This window comes from Mixophyes fleayi, chromosome 5, assembly GCF_038048845.1.
Source record: "Mixophyes fleayi isolate aMixFle1 chromosome 5, aMixFle1.hap1, whole genome shotgun sequence".
NCBI classification, from domain to species: Eukaryota; Metazoa; Chordata; class Amphibia; order Anura; family Limnodynastidae; genus Mixophyes; species Mixophyes fleayi.
Genome location: NC_134406.1, coordinates 106,960,719 through 106,983,686, shown reverse-complemented (window position 1 = coordinate 106,983,686; position 22,968 = coordinate 106,960,719). Strand labels below are relative to the sequence as shown.

Here is a 22,968-nt window from a genome sequence, read left to right as displayed (position 1 = left end):
AAAAGTGATTCATCTTTGGGTCCATTATCATTTTTTAACCTAGAAACAGCAAGTATAAGCCTTCTTAATTTTATTTTACAAGAGTTTGTAGGTTATATTTTACATAATCCTGTTGGAAGGATTTCTTATAATAATAGTAGATTTGATGTAAACTCTTTGAAACCTGTGTGCGATTTCCTACAAGATGAAAAGATAAAAACTGATAAAGATATGAGCACGGAGAGTATAAATTCTTTGCTTTTGAATTACGTGAACAGATTTCATGAATATATATCTTCTGAAAGTGCAGGTGACGGTAATATCACATCAGAACATCTAGAACCAGTACTATTTTTAATAATTAGTAGATATGCAGTCCAAAATCTGACTTATGCTTATAATTTTTGCTCCTTATTGAATTATCCTTACCGTGATTTTCAGAAAACTAATATAAGTACTTCTAATGATAAAGATGTTGTCTTAGGCTTTGATGTCCCCAAAGAGTCATATACTATAAATATTTTATGTAAAGTTATTTCAAAAGCTGCAAACATAGAAGTTACCCAGAATACATTCTTGGATATCTTGAGTATATTTTATAATTTGACAGACATGGTGTCTCATTTAGCTAAAGAAACAATAGCAAGCGCATCTGAGAGTATTAATGTGTCCTTAAATCACCTGTTGACTGGGGATAATAATTCCATAACCACCCAAAAAGAAGAAAAATCTTTATTTTCAGCTGAAAAATTAAAAAATGTTTTAAGAGTTGCATTTCTTAGAAATAATGTTATGTTAAAACCACAACTGGATCATCTGATGACAGATGTCCTTTACAAAATACATTCTATTATGCATGATCAAGTTTTAAACCAAATAAAACAAGACGCATCAGGTTCTCTACCTAAATTGTTTTTTAAAGAAAATAAATATTTCCAATATGTGTTACTATTTTTGCTAAATGTCACAGAGCAAATGATGGATGATCATGGAGATGATGATGATGATGCAACTGGCTATGATGTTCTGAACTTTTTAATATCAGAGAACAGCAGCAATGGGAAATTCCCTAATGTGCTAGAAAAGGCAAATGAGATATTCATTAAGTTACTGAATGGTTCGAGAAGAGATGAAAATTTTATATTTTTATTAAGCTTTATCAAACAGCATGACATGTATAATGATGTTGAACATTTAGCTCTGGAGCGCATTATTTGGCAGCTAAAATCTCTTTTGATGGATGATATACAAGCTAAACAATTTGTAAAGACTTTTTCACAGTATTATTCTTGGATGAGAACCAGTGGACACAGTAATCAAAACCAAATTAAACAACTAATTAACAGTACACTGCTAATATCAAAGGCTTTGTTTTCTACATTTCAACTGCTTTCAAAATTGTCAAAGTATCATACAATTAAAGCTTTTATGGAATACTTGCAAGAAGGTTTCCTAACTACAAAAAAGTAAGTATGAACATTAATACAGTGAGTATGTGATGTTTCACTTAACTTATTAAACTGCAGATACAGTTGAATAAATCTTAGAAACATACTGTTTGGATTATGGCTGCTATTTATATGAATTATTGTTGTTAATATTTTTGATATATGCTGTACATAAACAACACAGCATTCTATTTCATATGTTACAATAAGTAAGCATGGCTAAGCAGACTGATTTCATCTTAAAAATAGGACCAAGGACTCTGGGAATCAAAAACATTGTTTTATTCCATATAAGTTCACAACATTAATGGAAGGGTTTGATATACTTTTTTACTAAATAAAATAATGTACTGACTCCCAATGCTCTTTCTTCTGTTTTTGGGGTACTTTCCTATTACTGACCAATAGTTGGAATCCGGTAATGATTGAAACTGTAGGGATGTTTGAACACTGCAATACAGCCAGTTTACACAAAAGAACATCTTTTTTTTCTTGACCTGATTTTTATTTAATAATTTGGTTTTGTTGAACAGGTGGGTGCACTAGACATCGAAATGCCTATTTTCTGGCACAAAAATTAAACAACCAAGTACAAAAGTAAGCTACCAAGTCAATAAGTTAATAGTTTCAAACAGTATGTACAAAAATAGGAAAATAAAACAAATCTGAAAATATAAAAATTTATAAAAGGAAAAATCCATTGAGAAAATATTCATGGTATGCAGAGGCAAAAGGCATATCAGGTAAAATGTAAAATAAGAGAGAGTGGAAGTAGTTAGTAGCTATCCTATAAAGAGGACAGGGAAAGGTGACTATTTAGATTGGGCTAAAACAGGTGCAAGTACTGGCATATGTTTACTGTAATACTCTTGGTTTAAGTGAGGTTAAAATAGCTGCAAAGAGTGGAAACACATAGATATTTACTGTGATACTTTATAAAACTGGCATGGGTGGACACTCTAGTCTTAATTACATTACACAGTTCCAAAATTTAGGAACTGTATACGAAAAGACTTGAGAACCTATGTTGGGTATGCATTTAGGAATGTGAAATACTGCTTATTCAAAATATCCATTATTATTCAAAGGCAGAGATATGAGGTAATGTTGAGAAAGTAAAACTTTATTACAGCATTATTACAGGTAAATCGTAGTAAACGGCAGAAAAATGCATTGATGCAATAACAGGATCAGGCTTAGGGTAAAGTTCACAGCACAACCTAGGCAATTGCAGGTAGAAGCAACAGTATATATAACCTTGAGGAAATGCAAATACTATGGTAATGTTCATTGAACAACTTTGTCAATGCAGATAGAGGCAACATTCTATGTAAACTTAGGGTAATGCAGATAATATGGTAATGCCAAATGAATAACTTAGGCAATATAGATTGAAGCAACAGTCTTCACCAGATAAGATGATACAGGTATCAAGAGTTCTGAATACAGAATAGTGTGATGTACACCCAAATCCTGGAGACTCAGTATAGACAGGAAACAGGCACACAGAATGTTCAAATGGATGATAGTCAAAGCACTAAAGAGATAGAATGCAGATCTCAGTGGATGCTACTGAGACAAGCACAAAGCCCCTCAGTGTGAGATGTAAAGAGCCGCAAAGAGACTCTGTGCCACTGTGTATAGCTACCTGTATGTAGCATGCTGTAGGAGATGAAATTCTGTGAGATAATGAAAGTTTGTGAGATCAGAGGTTAGCAGTGTACCATCTGTAGTTCCAGTGGATCAGGAATCAGAGATCAGCCAAATACAATTCCAGAGATCAGGAACCAGAGTGCAGCTGAATTCAATGACAGAGATTAGAGACCAGAGAGTAGAGCGACCAGGAAGCTTACGCATAACCCTATTACTGGCAAAGGTATGCAGGCAGGAGAGGTCTTAAATAGTGCAACTCACCAAGCAGCTCTTCAGAGGAAAGCACATCTGATCTGCATCACAGTTCTTCAGACAGGAGACACATTAGCTCAGCAACTCAGGCTTAATTAAAAGCAAATATGCAAGGAACAACCAGCTGATCCCTAAAAATATGTTTACCCGTAGGGAAAAGGATATGAGTGCAACAGAAAGGCAAGGGATTGAGAGAGGCCTGATCTGATAACATTCAGCACCAAACATAACTAATTTGATAAGACCTATCTCATTTAAAATTTTTACAGACTTACAGATGCTTGGGATGTGCACATCAAAATCAAGTGATTCATCAAGAGCAACACCTCAATATTTTAAAGGATCTAAATTTTTCAAAGATAAGGCGCCAGGGTAGGCTATGTATATTATTATTTCTTCTAGCCTTGCTCATGGACTAAAAAACATATTTCATTGTCTTGTTAGAGTAAAGAATGAGTTTGTTTTCAGTTAAACAGGCCTGCATTTTTCTGGAGTATATGGCAAGAATTAGCTTATGTTAGCATTTGTTTTAGCAGTGTAATAAATTAGTCATCTTAATTGGTCAATTTTTTGTAGACCTCAGTGATGGGCAACAAAGCAGCCCGATGGATACATGTGGCCCACCAAGCCTTAACCTGCGTTCCCCAGATCCTTCCTACTTCATGACTTATTAGTCCTTTTCTCTGCATTATGCCCCACTGACCCCAGCTCTTATTTTCTGCTTTATGTCCCACTGAGAATCATCCATGGTTCCAGATCGTACTAAATAAGTGAGTGGGATGACTTTAGGGTGTTTTAGTGCAAGTGGATGTGTTTTAGGATAAATGGGGTTCAAAAGTGTGATGGCATCTGATGGGTGTTTTGGGATAAGTGATGGGATTACGTGGCATGTAGAGAAATGTTATTGAAAATCTGTGGCCCTTTTGAAGGTTACAGGGCCACAAATGGGGCCCGGACAGTTTGCCTGTCACTAACTTATCTGATGATAATGTAATTGGGTTGACATGAGAGCGCGTCAGTGGTGAAGTGTAAAATAAACAAAGGTTACCAGGGCTTATTATTGTTTCAGTTTTATTGTGAAGAGGACTCCTAATATTTATATGAGCAACATGTAAGCCCTTTACATTTTTGAGGTGGCATCACTGTGGAATGGTGTTGTTTAATAAGATTATCTTGACTAAACAATTTAAGAAAAATAGAAATGTGAACCCATCAAAGTTGCATGCAGTTGCAAATAAGTCTACAATTAAATAACTACATCCAAGTGAAAATAAGCAAAATGTGCAGATTAAAGTAATAAATTATATTAATGTAATTTAAAACCAAGAAAACAGAGCTCAATAGGAAAAAAATCTGTGCCTCATGTAGCTTTAAAGAGTTCAACAACATTGATAACATCATAAGTATAAAAAAGTGAGTATGAGCTATTTTGTAAAAAAATGGTTTTATAATGTGTAATTAGTATTCTTTTATCATGTAGGATGTGATTTTGTTGTGTTGTGTTCATCAGCCTGACATTTGGCTCCTAGTCCCATATATAGCGCAAGGTTTATGTGTTTAATTAGTTAACACTGAATTTCAATTTGTATCAGTATCCCACCTTTGCCAAACAGTTTACAAGTATAACAGACCTCTTTAGTACATGTTACAATTTTAATTATGCCTTGAATTGGTGATTTATAGCTATTTTGGGAAAGCGGTTTGGTGCAGCTAAAATGTCAGTGTTGCCCCGCAGAAAATATGGAACACTGATATTATTTATTGATACCTCTTCCTCTTTACCCATGCAAATAAGGTGAATAGGCATAGAGGAAGAATAGGTAATAGGTAGGATGCAAATGGGGAGAAAGGAGAGGGAGGAAACATGAGTGAGAAGGGCCCTGCTCGTGATGGAGACTTTTTCCAGCTATCCCTGGTGCATAAAAGACTTTGGGGCATATTTATTAAAGAGGGCATTTTTAACATGATCCCTTTCAGTTCTTATCGCAACGATAAGGATTGAAAGATCATGTGTATTTTTGAAAAAAAACTTCAACAGGAACAGTAGTCACAAAAGACTGTTGTTCCGGGGAAGGCCTCTATACTATCTTTTCTATGGTCGCTATTGCAAAGTGACCACCTTTGCGATAGTGACCGGAGTGGAGAGCAGTAAGATGCGGTGAGGGATCTGAAGATCCCTCTACTGCAATGCTCTCACCATAGAACAGAGCTGAAAATTTATACATACTGTAATGTACGCCAGCCTGAGCTGGTGTACATTACTCTATGTGTAAAAGCCAATGGGGACTGCTATGTATTTTGAAAAAAATGCAAAGCAGCAGATATCATAGATATCTGCTGTAATGCACTATTAATAAATGTAAAGGATACTTAGGATACTTAGATTTTAATTTTACAGTAAAATAATGATTAATAAATAATGCCTTATTGTTGTTGTCTTACTGGTCCCCATGTACTGTGAGAGGCTAGAGCACTACTACTGCTTCCCCACTGCAACAATAGAGGCACATAGGTCTCCAGCTTACTTATTGGTGAGTTATCCTAGTCCCAACGAGTGTGATATACAACAAAATTACACCTCTCTTAGGGTTGAACGTTCTCAACTGGTGTAATGTTGAGCTGGTGTAATAGCCTACCTATCACCTCAGCATGGGGGCATAACAGGGTTGTTTGGCATGGCCAAATTTAGTCATAAGGAGGAAAGTAAATCTGTCTACATCCGTTTTTGTGTGGTGAGGATATTTTATGTAATAATCCCAGCATAGGGCTTGTTCTCTAATCTAGGTCCTTTAGCTATGTTGACATTTTCAGTATCATGTTTATCAAATGCAGAACATCCATCAGGGGTAGGCTTATCACCTGGATACTCAGCAGAACAAAGGACCTGAACTTGCACTCTCAGCAGTAGAAATAGAACTATTACATTTTTCTGTTCCCCACCACAACAGGTTTCCACTCCACCAGGGAACACCTGGGTGGTGTCGTGGTAACCTCAGTGAGACCCACAGCAGTATCACTGAAATGGTGGATATAATAAATAAGCCTTTAGCCAAGTGCTTGCTACCATAATTGCATCCCTTTAATGCATAGGAGGATTAGTGCAAAAATACTTGCTTTGTCTGTTGCAGTTGGGGTAACCAGGTTTAATCTCCCAGCACTTGTGTGAAGGGGTATTTTATTTTATTATACCCAACAACTACCAAAACAGTGGATTGAATTAAGCCCCATCAAGCGAGTGGGCATATCATGTTGCTATCACCACTGCACCAGAATGATGGCTAAGCATTCACATACCAGCACTAGACATAAGTGAGGATTTAACAACTATTTTACCTATTATTTTTATTTCTCACTGTCCATTTTGTGCAGTTTAGTAGTTTATAAAAAAAGCAGTATTGTGTTTTTTTTCTTAATAAAGTCACAGCTATACTGCAAGTTTTAAGTTTATCACACACCTGCAGACAGCAATTGCCCACCTCTTGTGATGTGCAATGAGCACAATAAAGAATCAATGTTCTATAATGGTTCACATAGCTTATTAGTAAAAGGACTATGTTTGACAATGAATGGTGTAATTAAATGTTAATATATTGTGACATTTTGACTTTTTTGCTACTTTGACTGTTAAAAATTAGAGGTTTAGTTAAACAAAACACATTGAAGGTAGACTATTCAGAACAAAAATATATATTTATATTTACTGGCTCATGCAAATTACTATTATCCTCTTTTAATAAATGTAAGCTAATTTTCAGATGGCATTTAAATCTTTTACCACTGATTAGTCTTAAGTACACAATTAGGTGTACAATTACGTGAGTAATAAAACTTAAGTACAGTTGAAAATGATTAACTTGATTTACAAGATCTTATGAGCATATCATAATTTTGTTTTTCAGTAAAACAAAATGAACCTAATAAAATATTCATTTAAATATTGTACATTATTATTTGCATATTCTGTATCAAAAAAGCTTGTAGTAGTAGTAAAAATTATATATTTAAAGCAGACAATACAATTGTTGCAACAGGAAAGCCCGCATGAATTAGGATAAAGGAAATACAGGTGGAAAACTGTTTTTTGTTTTGTTTTTTATTTTTGTTTTAAATAAAATAATAATTTAGCAATGAATACATAAATCAAATAGATTGGGAATGAATACATAAAGTTGTAACATCTGAAATGTATAGTTTCAGTCATTCCAATATGTGTGCTAGTCTCACTGTGTATTTTTGCTGCCGGTGCTAAAGTAGATTGGCAAAACAAGAAGGTAAACTCGAGTTTTGCTGCTTTTGCGGGATTAGTACTATAAATATGCTCTCCGGCTGAAGCGAAGGATGATAATAACTAGACCTCTAGCCTGTGGCTGTGGGGTATGTAAAATTTTGCACTATCGTTTTGGTGGCAGTTCATTTTGACACCTTTATTGGGAACCAGGGAATTATGACTGTCACGATCTGCCCTCAGCTTATGTGCTACATGCTGCTTTGCATGGCAGCTCCTGCCTTTTTGTCCTATTATTGTTTTGTATTGGCAGTACCTCCACTCACCAGAGGTGCTGCTATTGTGTGCATTAGGGGTTAACCCTCCTGTTCACCAATCATTCTATGCACCTGGGTGTGGTCCATTTAAACCTGTTTCCCCCAGCTCACATTGCTGGTTATTGTTGTCCTAATCCTGATGTCATTTCCTGTTGTCCTTACCTGATTGTTTCTGGACATTTCATGCTACTTGCTGCATCAGCTGGAACCTGGTATTTATCACTGCTCCTTATTACCTGTTATCACCTCTCTGCAAATAAACACAGTGTTTTTCACCGAATTCATGACTCCTAGCTGTACTTCTGTTTGAGAACCGTGACAGTATAACCAGCCCAAAAAACAGCTTTGGAGTCAGGTGAAAGTTTTGTTTTATTCTGGGACTTTTTGCTGCAATCAAGTTTTCATTTGTCTTTTGCAACATGTCTGTGTTACCAATCATGGAATTACCACTGCTACAAACCTTACAAATGGACATTATATTGTTACGCTCCCAGCTGGCAAAATTTTCCACTTTGCTTTTGGACCCACTCAGGAGACTATCAGAGACTGTTTCACTGAAATCTGATACTGTTGATTTGACCCAGCCAACTCTGTCTGCTACTGAATCCGTGCCGCCAACACCTTGCAATAATACCATGTCAAATTTGCATTTAACTAACAACTGCAGTTTAACTAATGCCCGGTTCACAAGTGGGCCACGCCCCCATCTGACCGAAGTGGAGCGACAGCGCAGAATAACCAACAAACTGTGTCTCTACTGTGCCAGCAGTGCACATTTCTTGCAGGACTGTCCTGTCCGTAGACCACGTCAACTTACTGAACCATCTCCTGTTGTTTCCTCTCGGCACTCCAAATCTGTTTATGCTCCAGCATTTCTTTTCTCTGCAAAGAGACCCAATCTGCCAGCTCCAGCCGCCTGTCCTGAGGCACCCACTCCCTCTGTCTCCTGTGCCGAGGTGCCAGCCTCTGTCTCCTGTGCCGAGGTGCCAGCCTCTGTATCCTGTGCCGAGGTGCCAGCCTCTGTCTCCTGTGCCGAGGTGCCAGCCTCTGTCTCCTGTGCCGAGGTGCCAGCCTCTGTCTCCTGTGCCGAGGTGCCAGCCTCTGTCTCCTGTGCCGAGGTGCCAGCCTCTGTCTCCTGTGCCGAGGTGCCAGCCTCTGTCTCCTGTGCCGAGGTGCCAGCCTCTGTCTCCTGTGCCGAGGTGCCAGCCTCTGTATCCTGTGCCGAGGTGCCAGCCTCTGTCTCCTGTGCCGAGGTGCCAGCCTCTGTCTCCTGTGCCGAGGTGCCAGCCTCTGTCTCCTGTGCCGAGGTGCCAGCCTCTGTCTCCTGTGCCGAGGTGCCAGCCTCTGTCTCCTGTGCCGAGGTGCCAGCCTCTGTCTCCTGTGCCGAGGTGCCAGCCTCTGTCTCCTGTGCCGAGGTGCCAGCCTCTGTCTCCTGTGCCGAGGTGCCAGCCTCTGTCTCCTGTGCCGAGGTGCCAGTCTCCAGCTCTGAGGTCACATCATCTGCCTCCAGCTCTGAGGTCACATCATCTGCCTCCAGCTCTGAGGTCACATCATCTGCCTCCAGCTCTGAGGTCACATCATCTGCCTCCAGCTCTGAGGTCACATCATCTGCCTCCAGCTCTGAGGTCACATCATCTGCCTCCAGCTCTGAGGTCACATCATCTGCCTCCAGCTCTGAGGTCACATCATCTGCCTCCAGCTCTGAGGTCACATCATCTGCCTCCAGCTCTGAGGTCACATCATCTGCCTCCAGCTCTGAGGTCACATCATCTGCCTCCAGCTCTGAGGTCACATCATCTGCCTCCAGCTCTGAGGTCACATCATCTGCCTCCAGCTCTGAGGTCACATCATCTGCCTCCAGCTCGGCGCCTGCTGCCACTGTGTCCGGTCCCGAGCCTGCTGCCACTGTGTCCGGTCCCGAGCCTGCTGCCACTGTGTCCGGTCCCGAGCCTGCTGCCACTGTGTCCGGTCCCGAGCCTGCTGCCACTGTGTCCGGTTCAGAGTTTTCAGCCGCTTTCTCTGTTCCTGAGCTCCAGTCTGCTCCAGAGGGGGCGCTGCCCTTCCAGTCTGCTCCAGAGGGGGCGCTGCCCTTCCAGTCTGCTCCAGAGGGGGCGCTGCCCTTTCAGTCTGCTCCAGAGGGGGCGCTGCCCTTCCAGTCTGCTCCAGAGGGGGCGCTGCCCTTCCAGTCTGCTCCAGAGGGGGCGCTGCCCTTCCAGTCTGCTCCAGAGGGGGCGCTGCCCTTTCAGTCTGCTCCAGAGGGGGCGCTGCCCTTCCAGTCTGCTCCAGAGGGGGCGCTGCCCTTCCAGTCTGCTCCAGAGGGGGCGCTGCCCTTCCAGTCTTCTCCAGAGGGGGCGCTGCCCTTCCAGTCTGCTCCAGAGGGGGCGCTGCCCTTCCAGTCTGCTCCAGAGGGGGCGCTGCCCTTCCAGTCTGCTCCAGAGGGGGCGCTGCCCTTCCAGTCTGCTCCAGAGGGGGCGCTGCCCTTCCAGTCTGCTCCAGAGGGGGCGCTGCCCTTCCAGTCTGCTCCAGAGGGGGCGCTGCCCTTCCAGTCTGCTCCAGAGGGGGCGCTGCCCTTCCAGTCTGCTCCAGAGGGAGCGCTGCCCTTCCAGTCTGCTCCAGAGGGGGCGCTGCCCTTACCGACTGTTCCAGAGGGGGCGCTGCCCTTCCAGTCTGCTCCAGAGGGGGCGCTGCCCTTCCAGTCTGCTCCAGAGGGGGCGCTGCCCTTCCAGTCTGCTCCAGAGGGGGCGCTGCCCTTCCAGTCTGCTCCAGAGGGGGCGCTGCCCTTCCAGTCTGCTCCAGAGGGGGCGCTGCCCTTCCAGTCTGCTCCAGAGGGGGCGCTGCCCTTCCAGTCTGCTCCAGAGGGAGCGCTGCCCTTCCAGTCTGCTCCAGAGGGGGCGCTGCCCTTCCAGTCTGCTCCAGAGGGGGCGCTGCCCTTACCGACTGTTCCAGAGGGGGCGCTGCTCATACAGTCTGCTCCAGAGGGGGTTCTGTCCCTCCAGCCCGAGTTGCCAGTCCATGCGGTCCAGCCCGAGTTGCCAGTCCATGCGGTCCAGCCCGAGTTGCCAGTCCATGCGGTCCAGCCCGAGTTGCCAGTCCATGCGGTCCAGCCCGAGTTGCCAGTTCATGCGGTCCAGCCCGAGCTGCCAGTCCATGCGGTCCAGCCCGAGTTGCCAGTCCATGCGGTTCAGCCCGAGTTACCACTTGGTGCTGTCTGCCCTCAGGCTTCTCAAAGTGCTGTCTGCCCTCAGGCTTCTCAAAGTGCTGTCTGCCCTCAGGCTTCTCAAAGTGCTGTCTGCCCTCAGGCTTCTCAAAGTGCTGTCTGCCCTCAGGCTTCTCAAAGCGCTGTCTGCCCTCAGGCTTCTCAAAACGCTGTCTGCTCTCAGGCTTCTCAAAGCGCTGTCCCTGGCAAGCCTTCTGCCCAGTCCGGGCCTGCTGGCAAGCCTTCTGCCCAGTCCGGGCCTGCTGGCAAGCCTTCTGCCCAGTCCGGGCCTGCTCCCAAGTCTGCCGCCCAGTCCGGGCCTGCTCCCAAGTCTGCCGCCCAGTCCGGGCCTGCTCCCAAGTCTGCCGCCCAGTCCGGGCCTGCTCCCAAGTCTGCCGCCCAGTCCGGGCCTGCTCCCAAGTCTGCCGCCCAGTCCGGGCCTGCTCCCAAGCCTGCCACCCAGTCCGGGTCTCCTGTCAAGCCTGCTACCAAGTCCGAACCATCCGTTGCCAAGGGTGCCAAGTGTGAGCTGTCATCTACCTTTGAGGGGCACCTTTCTCAATTTAGTGCTCTACTGAGGTTTTGTGCTTCTTATTTCCCCTCAGTACCTAGCCTTGCCAGTGACCCAAAGAGGCAAGTTTTGTTTTTGTTAACACATTTTAGAGGAGAGGCTATGGAATGGGCAAACCCTTTTGTTGAGTCTGATCATCCCATTCTTTCTGACTTACAACTATTTGTCGAGGCAGTGATCAACAAGTTTTCACCAACACCTCCCGCTATGCCTTGTTACGGGGCCTCTGTATTGTCAGCAGGTCCACCCATCTCACCTGGCCAAGAGATACCTTTGTGCTCCACTCAGTTGGCTCAGGCCCCAATTCCGAGAAAGTCCCGTAAGAGAGGAGGACGTAAGAGAAGAGGAGGTTCTGCAGTTCTTGAACTGGCAACTGGCATGGTCTCCTTTGCCTTTCCACCCTTGGACGAGGACTTTTCTGCCGGGCCCCCAATTCTGGATTATGATTCCGATGAATTCAGACATTTTTGATAATTGGGCGTCTGGAATCCGCCCTTAAGGGAGGGGATACTGTCACGATCTGCCCTCAGCTTATGTGCTACATGCTGCTTTGCATGGCAGCTCCTGCCTTTTTGTCCTATTATTGTTTTGTATTGGCAGTACCTCCACTCACCAGAGGTGCTGCTATTGTGTGCATTAGGGGTTAACCCTCCTGTTCACCAATCATTCTATGCACCTGGGTGTGGTCCATTTAAACCTGTTTCCCCCAGCTCACATTGCTGGTTATTGTTGTCCTAATCCTGATGTCATTTCCTGTTGTCCTTACCTGATTGTTTCTGGACATTTCATGCTACTTGCTGCATCAGCTGGAACCTGGTATTTATCACTGCTCCTTATTACCTGTTATCACCTCTCTGCAAATAAACACAGTGTTTTTCACCGAATTCATGACTCCTAGCTGTACTTCTGTTTGAGAACCGTGACAATGATATCCATTATTCCAATTCCTAATGCCAGTCTCCAATTACTAGACCCAATTCCTAACCTCAAACCAGTAACTAAAGGTTATTTAAAAACTTAAAAGATTGGACAAACTGGCTCCCAAGTTTTGTAGCACAAAATGCCAATGCAACCCTGCACCCAATTTATTTAATGGACTTGTTCTACTTGCTTATTATGTTGTTATGTTTGTACAGAAGTAACAGAGCTGATAATGCTTAATTGTAAATTGTACTTACTTGCCTTGGCCCTTCTACCACTCCAGGATGAAGTATAGGGAAAATCCTTCAGTAAAAGGTCAAGGACTAGTTATTTTTTTCAGCCACCACTACATCAGGATGGGCAGAGAGGAAGCACAAGCCATAGATCAGAGCTAATTAATTTAAGTATCAGCTCTCAGCAGCAAGTGCTATTTCTAATTAGTGATAATTGTGCTTCAATATGTTTATGTCCATTCATAGAGGTCTTTAACTAATAAACACTCGTCTACCAAGATGTCACAATGACAGAGGTCCAATACTCACCCTCCCTGTACCCATCCAAGGGCTCATTTTCCTGCCTACCATGACAGGAGAATTTTAAAGATCTGCTCTTCAAACTTATTATGGCTTGTAGTGTATCAAGAACTGGTAAGTGCTCCTGAAACATTATAATTCGTAATGTGTTAAAAGTGGAAATAAAAAATCCAGGGATTGGACCTCTGCCATTCTGACATATGTGGGAAAGGAAGATATTATTATTATTATTATTTATTATTATTATTATTATTATTACTATTATTATCCTTTATTTTTATAGGGATTCACAGATAATATTTGTATGTTTTTGAAGTATGTGATGAAACCAGCACACCCAAGACCTCAGTGATATGAGGCAGCATTTTTTACTCCAAAAGAGAGCAAATAAAAGGTCACTATTTGTGTAGGCACCTTAATAGTGTGTGCATTTCAGATTTAGAATCCAGGAGGTACCAATAGTTCAACAAATAGACGAAAGTTCTTGGTAAAGATAAGATTTTACATATCACAAACATGCTGCTTATTAATGCTGTACTGAAACTGTAAGCATAGCTTTAATTTTCATTTGCTATTTCAGTTTATCAGACATTTGCCAGTCACTCTATAAAAACATGGATTCAGAAGATTTGGAACTGCTTAAGAATTTGCAGAAAGCTTTTCGGAACACTCTACTTTTCATATCAGGTTCGTCTGCGAAGAAAATATATATAACTTTTTTGTGCTTGTGACTAATGGTAGCAAATGAGTGTAAACTGGATGCACACTTTTCAAAATATTTGAACTATATATATTTTTTATTTTGTGATTTACAAAAATCTAAAGACTAAGACCATCATTTTAACTGTCTGGTAACTAGTATTTGGTGAGTCCTAGGCAATCAGTCTATGAGTCATTTCTTTGTCATGGTCGCCAGCACGGATTGGTTAGAACAAGTGCTGCTTTGTAATGGACATGTCCGTTGCATAGGGATCTTCTCAGGTATACTGCATTTTGTCTATCTACTACGGCGCCTAAAATGGAAAGAGAGAACACCTCCTATGCTGAAAATATCAATGATTTAATCACATTCATAGGAAACAGACAAACAAGGGGATCAGAAAGAATGTGTCCCAGTGACAATGTTAGCAGATAAGAAAAGGTCTAAAATGAGCTGATATTTTATTCTTTTATGTAAAATGTACTATTTGCTTAACATTCATTCTCTAACCTTTGTAACTTTCAAGCTGGAATCTATGTCCATTCACAGACTCACTGACTCCATTATTGTAAGCATTGCTACATTAATAATCTATGTCATTATTGTGGTTGTAAGCATTGCTACATTAATAATCTATGTCATCCTTGTGGATGTCCTGTACTAATGAAAATTCTAGGACAAAGTTCACCCCATTTACGAGGAAAACATCCAGCAGCATGACTGTTACCATCAATGTTTTGTCCATTATATATTGTACATACCCAGCTGCTCCTAATTGTAGATCCTCAGCCAGCAAAGAACAGGTCTAAAAAAAATAGATAAAAGCACAAAAGGAGCTATAATAGTGTAGTATATTTAAGTTAAAATGCAGAATTAATACTGCTTACTACTAAATATATTTATGAAGACTTATCTGTAGAGCAAACTTGCAACACTTCTCAGATTCAAGCATTGGACCACATAATTCCTAGAAATAAACAGACCCAGAATGCCCATACATGTGCAAAACCTATAAAGAAACCTTTAATGAATAACATACATAAAAACCCTTACAATGAGTAAAATGTTTGAAAGCTTGTTTGAGATTCCAACCCACTGGTAAATGGTAAATTGATGTTGAACAACACTGCTGTGTCCGTTTGCTGTGTCCTGGATCCTGACAAGAAGTGACTTCACTGACAGATGAGGGAACTCTTAAGTGCAAACCAAAGGAGTCCTGGAAACAAAGAAACACTGTATGGGAGGCCACCCTGTGCCTTTAATTTGTGAACTTCATCAGGGGTCAGTGACTATGGTATTCAAAAGTTTAGGGGGGTTGTTCCAAAATCTTGGTACATAGCCCAGGTTAGCTAGCACAGGGACTTTGAGTGATGGGCAGGATATCATGTAGATTTTTTGGCAATAGAGCAAAAATCCTGTAAAGGGAGTTGCCAATTGGTTGAATCTTTCAGAGTTGTTATTCTCATTGTTGATTGTAAGGCACCACAATGCTCCTCAGCGCCGTACATGAATGGGAATACACAAGGCAGACAAAATAAATGTAGACAGGAAAACAAAGGTTAAAGAGAGAACAGTTCATGAGAGATTTTACATTCCAAATGGAAGAGGGCACAGCAGAAACTAGGGGTGCAGGTGTGGAAGTCGGGTAAATTCTAATGAAGAGATTGGTTTAGAGGAGCATTTCATTATTTGAAGGCTGTGGAAGAGCCTGGTCAGTCGTGGTAGAGAAGTCCATAAGTGGGTTTCAGCACGGGAGAAGAATTGCAGGCGGGGGTGACAGGTGGCTACAAGAGAGGAGGCGAGGTGCAGGTCAAAGGTAGATATAAGAAGGAAAGAGGGAGAGTTTTCTGAGATGAATTTAAACAGACATAGATGACTAAAGGAAATGCCATATTGGAGGAGGCTGCAGTTGTCAAGACAGGAAATGAAAGAGTGGTTAAGAGTTTTGGTAGCATCTTCGGTAAGAAAAGTATTTATTCATGCAATATTTCTAAGGTGGAGTTGACAGGGCTGGGAAAGAGGCTGGATATGAGGAATAGTGCAGAAGATGTAGTAAAGTGTGATAACAAAGCAGTGGGGCTTAGATACCAAGGAAATGGTGGTGTTATTAAAGGAGAGGTCTGTTACCAGAGCCTTGTGAGACCCCAACAGATTATGGGAGTGGAGGAAATAATGTGCCATAGGTAGAGAAACTAAAGGAGTGGTTTGATAGGTAGGAAGTGAACCAGGAAAAACCTGTGTTTCATAGGCCAGTAGAATGAAGGTCAAGGGTGTGCAGGAGAGAAGGGTGATCAACAATGTCAAAAGCAGCAGGGAGGTCCAGGAGGATGAATATACAGAAGTGACCCTTAGCATTTGCTGTAAGTAGATCATGTATCACTTTTGTGAATGCAGTCTCAATGGAATATGGGGCGGAAGCCCAATTGCAGAGTTGAGAAATAAGTGAGAGGAGAGAAAATGAGATAGGCAGTTGTACACAAGTACTTTGATGGCAATGTGCCAGTGGAGAAACACAGGTTAAAGAGGTAAGCTAGAGGTGAGCATATGGTGGGTGAGAGAGCAGAAAAGTTGGGCAGGAAAAGGGTTCAAGAGGGTGGTCGTAGGATGAGACGGTGAGATGAGTGCAATGACCTTGTCTTTGGGGATTGGAGAGAATGTATTGAGGATATATTTTGGAGTGGTGGGTCGGGTTTGTGGGTGGGGTTTGAGGAATTTAACATTAGGAAATATCTTTTAGAACGTTGTCAGTTAGTTTTGTATTTGAAGTATGTGCCAAAATCATGGCCTGTGAAGGAAGAAGAGGGAGGAGATGCAGGTGTGCTGAGAGGTGAGTTAGTGACATTTAGGAGATGGGGATTAGAAGCCCGTTGGATATTATATAAGTGCAGAATGTTTTCTTGGCAAGTGAAAGGGCAGTTTTGTAAATTAAAATGTATGAACATATAGTGGATGAAATCAGCATAGGTGCAAGATTTCCTCCTGTGAAGCTCAGCCGTACTTGAGCACTTTTGCAAGTAGTGGGTCTGTTTGGTGTGCCATGATTGAGGTTTCGATTACCAGAGAGTATAAGTAGTGGCTGCACCTGCACTGTCTAAGGCTCAAGTGAGTATTTAGTTCTAGAAAGGGGCAGCCTGATCAGGGTAGGACTGGTAGTCATAGGAGAGTTTAGTTGTGTTTCTGAAAATGAGAAATGGATAGCATCAAATGTATTTAGATGTTGTGTGGGTTTGGCGCAGTGGGGGAGCATGAGGTAAGGTGAGGTTGAAGGAAAGGAGGTTGTGGTCGAATAGCTGGAATGTCAAGTTAGAGAAACAAGAGATGGAGCAGAAGCAGGAGAAGGTCAAGTAAGTGTCCATCACAGTGGGTGGGGGATAAAGTACAATGGGATGGGAGAGACCAAGTAAATGATTAAGAGGTTCTGTGGCAGCAGAGAAACTGGGGTATCAATGGGAATGTTGAAATATTCTAATATGAGTGTAGGCAGATCAAAAGATAGAAAATAGGGAATCCAGGCAGCTAAGTTGTGAAGCAATTGTGAGACTGGGTCTGGGGGGCGATAAATGACAGCAACAGAAAGGTGGAGAGGAGAGAGTAGATGGATAGTGTGAACTATGGAAGAGAAATAGGAAGAGAGATAAAGGGTAGGTTGCAAGGTTATAACTTGCAATAGGTGCAATATGGAGAAAGTAAAATGCCTACTCCACCAGCTTGTCTATTTCCAGGTCTGGAGTAATGTCAGAGGAGGGAAGCCAGGTTTCTCTAATGGCACGGAGGTTGAGGAATTTTTAAATGAATAGATTGTGGATGCTTGGATGCAAGTGTGTTACAAACAGATAGCACATTCCAAAGTGCACAGTAAAAGGGAAGAAGGTTAGTGAGATATGAGGATAAGGTTGGAGGTTTTGGAAGAACAAAATAGATGGAATCTATTGTGGTGCATAAGCAGATAGTGGGGACTGCACAGGCCCAGGGCTCAAGGATGATTTCTGGTGTGAGGTTTATTTCTGCTTATGTAGTCTGAAGAGTGTGGTGGGTGCAAGCAGCAAAACAGTTAATGAGTGCAGAAATAGTCAAATGGAAATAACAGTAAGGGATTGATTACTGGAGAGAGAAAAGGAGTTTGGAGAAAAGTGTGCTGAAAGTGAGTAGGAAAAAGAGAGAAGGAAACTTGAGTAGATGCATGGCAGAGTGATGAGAGAGATGTGTGTTCATGTAGATTAATTAGAAAAGGTAATGAGAGAGTGTAGAGAAATTAATTGTCAAAGTTTTGCAGGGCAATGGAGGAGATGGAGGCAACTTTACCAACCCCAGACTGGGGTTACTTGAGTAGGCAGTCTCTGCAGCTTTGACATATGGTCCAGAATACTTACATTTGGGTTCAATTAGTCTAGCAACCAGAGATGGCATAGCAATAATGTTGAGATCAGTGGACAGTTGAACAGATATGGAAAACAACAATGAGAGTTGAGCTAGCAGCTAAGAGGAGATGGAAACAGCAAAGGCAGTAGAAGAGATGATCAATTTGAAAATGCGTGGAATTACTTTATAGCTCCATGCTCTTTTTTGCATCCAAAAACAAATCAGGCCCATTGGGAACAATTGTACCAACTCCAAAAACCTTCCTAGGAGAGCTCCTCTACCACCAATTTAGTAGACACTTACCATGAATTCATAATGTCTTACTTGGGATGCCTTGTTTCCAATGATAACATAATGTATTATTTCCTATGGGGGACTAAACTGTCCATTAAGCTAGTCTGTTGAAAATGACAAGTTCAAGCACTTTTAGTCAGCGAGAAAGTCCCAATCATCTCTTCTAAACAGAAGAATTCACCATCACACACACATTGAACATCTTGAACAAGATTCATAAAATCACTTGATAAATGTCATAATTAATTACGTCACTGATGCCATTACAACTCAAACATTATTACATCACTGATATATATATTGTGAGAAACTGCAGCATTCACAGGAACCGGACACAGGTATGCTGAACCATTTAACCGTTTATTAGCAGTTGTCAGGATGGTAAACAGTTTCCAGCAATGGTATAACAGTCATCCAGAAACAGTAACACAAAAAGCCCCAACACGTACATCTGTCTAGACATAATTTCCCTGTTTGCAAGCCGGCCACTTACTGGCATAGGTGATCCCACCCACACATATAGACAGTGTCTTTATCCTCCACCCCAAGCACTGCAAACAAATCACACCTGTGTGTGTGTGTGTGTGTGCGCTCAAAGATAGGGAACCTTTAACCCTGTCGGCAGCCTGCCCCTTCAGACTGGCTGTGTTTTTAACAGTTCCCTTATAGGGGAACTGTGGCAAATATGCCTCTTTGCCACATACCCCTCCCCTTAGCATCGTCAACCTTTTTATCCCTGCACAACTGCGTTTACCAACGCTGCTTGTGGCTCCTCCCAATCATGCCAAGGATTCAGCAAGTTGATATGATATGTCTGAATAGGTTTTCTCTTGCCTTCTTGCCTGACTTTATAATTAACAGGCCCCACAGCCTCAATCACCTCATACGGCCCTTACCAATGAGTGAAGAACTTACTCTCCTGTGTGGATACCAGGGCCAGAACTTTTTCACCTGGTTGGAAAGCCCTAAATACAGCTGACTTATCGTAGTTTCTTTGTTGTCTCACCTGTGTCCCATGCATATGTTGTTGCACCAAAGAGGTGATCTTCCCCATCCTGTCATACAACTAGGACACAAATTGGATCACATTGGGCTCTTTTAGACTCTGTTGCTCCCAGCCCTCCTTAAGAACATCCAGAATGCCCCTTGGCTGCCTGCCATACAACAATTCAAAGGGGCTGAACCCGGTAGATGCTTGCAGCACCTCCCTCACTGCGAACATTAAATAGGGTAATAGTACATCCCAGTCCCATTTTTCCTGCGCCACTGTCTTCCTCACCATATGTTTGAGTGTCCTATTAAAAAGGTCCACTAACCCGTCAGTCTGCGGGTGATACACTTTTAACAACCGGCTGAGCTCTTTCATTAGACAGGACATAAAGGGAGCACCCTGATCAGTCAAGATTTCTTTGGGGGTACCCAAACTGGTACAATACAGAAGGAGTTCTTTTGCTATTCTACTGGACTTTATATTGCGCAAAGATATAGCCTAGGGATACCTGGTTGCATAGTCCACTATGACCAATACATACTGATGGCCGCGGGCCGACTTCTCTAATGGGCCTCCCAGATCCATACCAATACGCTCAAACGGGGTCTGAACCACAGAGATGGGAACTAGTGGGGCCTGGTAGTCTGGCTTTGGACATGTTCTCTGACATAGTGGACACATCCGGCAAAACCTTTTTATTGCCTCGAACATTCCTGGCCAATAGAACCTGAGCAATATCCGCTCACGTGTTTTATCTTCCCCCAAGTGCTGGGGGGCACAGATGTGTATGTACAGCTTTGAGAACAAGTGATGTGTGGATTTGCGGCACCAACAATTGCTGTACAGTTCTACCCTGTACATTAGCAACTCTATACAACAGATCATTCTTTAGCATATAACAGGCAATAACTTCTGCAGGCTTGTTAGCCTTCTCTACCCCATTAATCTCAACCACATTCTTATAAACATTAGCTAAGGCAACATCTCCAAGTTGGTCTCAGCCAAAGTCTCTTAGTGGAAACAAGTTAGACAATCCTGCCCAGTCTGAGTCCTCATTGGGAGGCATAGTCCCTTCACCCAAGGTCTCGCCAACGAATGATTCCAGGGTCTGGTTCTGCGTTGGTAGTAGATCCTGGTGCTTTCCATTTTCTGTTCCCTCAAGCTCCTCCATCAAGGCTGGACTTTCGGCCGGAGCTTCAATCGCCGACGTGTCCGTCTGGATTCGCTCCTGTAGGATCTGCTGGAATAGCGGAAAGTCTCTGCCCAGGCTTAAAGGGTATGGCAGTTTTGGGGCAATGGCCGCTACCACTGTTAGTGTCTGTCCATTCACAGTAATAGGCAAAAGAGTCCTGTCATACTTCTTGGCAGTCCCATGGACACAGAGTACCTTCACTTTGGGCAGATTATGCGTCGGTGTCTCTGGTAATATGGAGCTGGAAACCAAGGACAGTTCACTACCCGCATCTACCAGAGCCAGCACCAGATGGTGATTTACATACACAGTCACACTGAACAAGCAGGACTTCCTGGTAACCGGACTCATTGTACAGCAGCTCGGATAGCTTGGTTGTGTGTGCGCTATTGAACAATCCATAGGCTCTACTATCGTTGGGCACTGGGAACTCAAATGTCGAGGCTCTTTGCACTCGAAGCAGTTTGGACTTAATGTAGGTTTAGTTGCCTTGTCATCAGGCAACCTCTCCTCACTAATATCCGGTCCACTATTCCATATGCCATATGGAATAGTGGACCGGATCCTTCCGAGACCCTCACACTCTTCACTTTTGGTAAAAAAAAAAAAAAAAAGATAAGCCTTACCTACTACAGCGGTCTGGCTGCCGTGATGTTTCATAGAGAACGTTGTCCAGACTCCACTGCTGTCCAGGGACAAACACAGGATTTCTAGAGGGGAAGTATCCAAGTATTAGATATGGGAACAAAAACTTGTGAGAATGACCCATCACACTGCTCCCCCTGCAGCACACTGCTCCCCCTGCAGCACACTGCCCCCCCCATTGCTTGACCATGTCCCCCCCTGCAGCATACTGCCCCCTCCGCAGCACCATGTCCTCTGTCCCCCCTGCAGCACCATGTCCTCTGTCCCCCCCTGCTGCAATATGTCCTCTGTCCTCTCCCCCTGCTGCAGCACCATGTTCTCTATCCCTCCCTGCAACACCATGTCCTCTGTCCCCCCCCCTGCAGCACAATGTCCTCTGTCCCCCCACCCCCTGCAGCACTATGTCCTCTGTTCTCCCCCCCCTGCATCACCATGTCCTCTGTCCCCCCCTGCAGCACAATGTCCTCTGCCCCCCCCCCTGCAGCACAATGTCCGCTGCCCCCCCCTGCAGCACCATGTCCTCTGTCCCCCCCTGCAGCACCATGTCCTCTGTCCCCCCACTTCTGCAGCACTACATCCTCTGTTCTCTCCCCCTGCATCACCATGTTCTCTGTCCCCCCTGCTTGAACATGCCCCCCCGCAGCGCAACACAACACACCGCACACACACACATACACACTCTCTCTCTCTCTGTGTACTTACCATGGAGTTTCTCCATGCTCTGCTCCTCTCTGGCGGGCGCCTCACTGACTGTCAGGGTGTGATGATGATGTCACTACCGACAGTCACTGAGGGAAGAGGAGATAGCGCGTCCCAGCGTTAGGGGTGGGGGCGGTAATCGATCACCTCACCCCCACCATGGATGAAATCGTGCACATCTATAAAGCTGTGCGGCTGGTGAGTTTAACTTCCATGGCCGCCGGACAGCTTTATAAATGTGCACGATTTTAGAGGCGCCCTCCAGAGCCCGAGAGACGCCCTAGGCAGCTGCCTAACCTTGCCTAATGGGAGTGCTGGGTAACTTGCAAATTGACACCAATAATGATTGGTTAAAAAAATTACAAAATCAGATTGAAGTATACAGAAAAGAACTCATTTCTTTTCAAAAAGATAAATTGCATAAAGTAAATAGAGATTATACAGAAAAAAACAAAGTGTATCAGTGGCTCACTGGAGCTGATCAAGCAAAAAATATTCAATTCAGAACCCCTAGAATTACTAGAGTGGGTCAATCTCATCAAGCAACATATTCTAATACACAATATTCTTCTTCAATCAGTGACAGTGATGGTGGCAATTCTGACAATAAATCCAATTTAGCAAATAAGAGACCCCCTTTAGGGTTGACTACAAGGGCACAACTAGGAGGTCCAAGATTAAACACACCAGAGGGGGTGGTCAGTGGAAGAGGAAGGTCAAGAAGGAATTACAACACACAGAGAATCTAATATTCAAACTCTCCTCACATAAGCTCAATTCTGCAGAGACACCAGTGCTTAACCGTGGGTTATCGTTTGTTCCCACTAATGTACAAGGTCAACTAAGTTGTAAGATTGACATTATGAAGCTTTATCATCAATTAAAATTGAAGGAGTACTTTAATAAAGATAAAAACTTCAACTCTGGCTTACAAGCTGCTAATGAGGTGCCACGAGGTTCCATCATTAAACGAAAATCAACATTTGACCCACC

At 43.2% G+C, this 22,968-nt stretch overlaps 1 protein-coding gene across 1 annotated transcript in view; it reads left to right on the top strand.

Moving 5' to 3' along the window:
• The first annotated feature begins 869 nt into the window (after window positions 1-869).
• LOC142159467 (ATP-binding cassette sub-family A member 13-like) overlaps window positions 870-22,968 on the top strand; it is a 151,573-nt gene continuing 129,474 nt past the window's right edge. Inside the window, exons 1-2 of the mRNA XM_075214367.1 lie at window positions 870-1,445; window positions 13,676-13,782. Of these exons, the coding sequence (XP_075070468.1) occupies window positions 955-1,445; window positions 13,676-13,782 (598 nt within the window). The 5' untranslated portion in view covers window positions 870-954. The remainder of the gene's footprint in view (window positions 1,446-13,675; window positions 13,783-22,968) is intronic.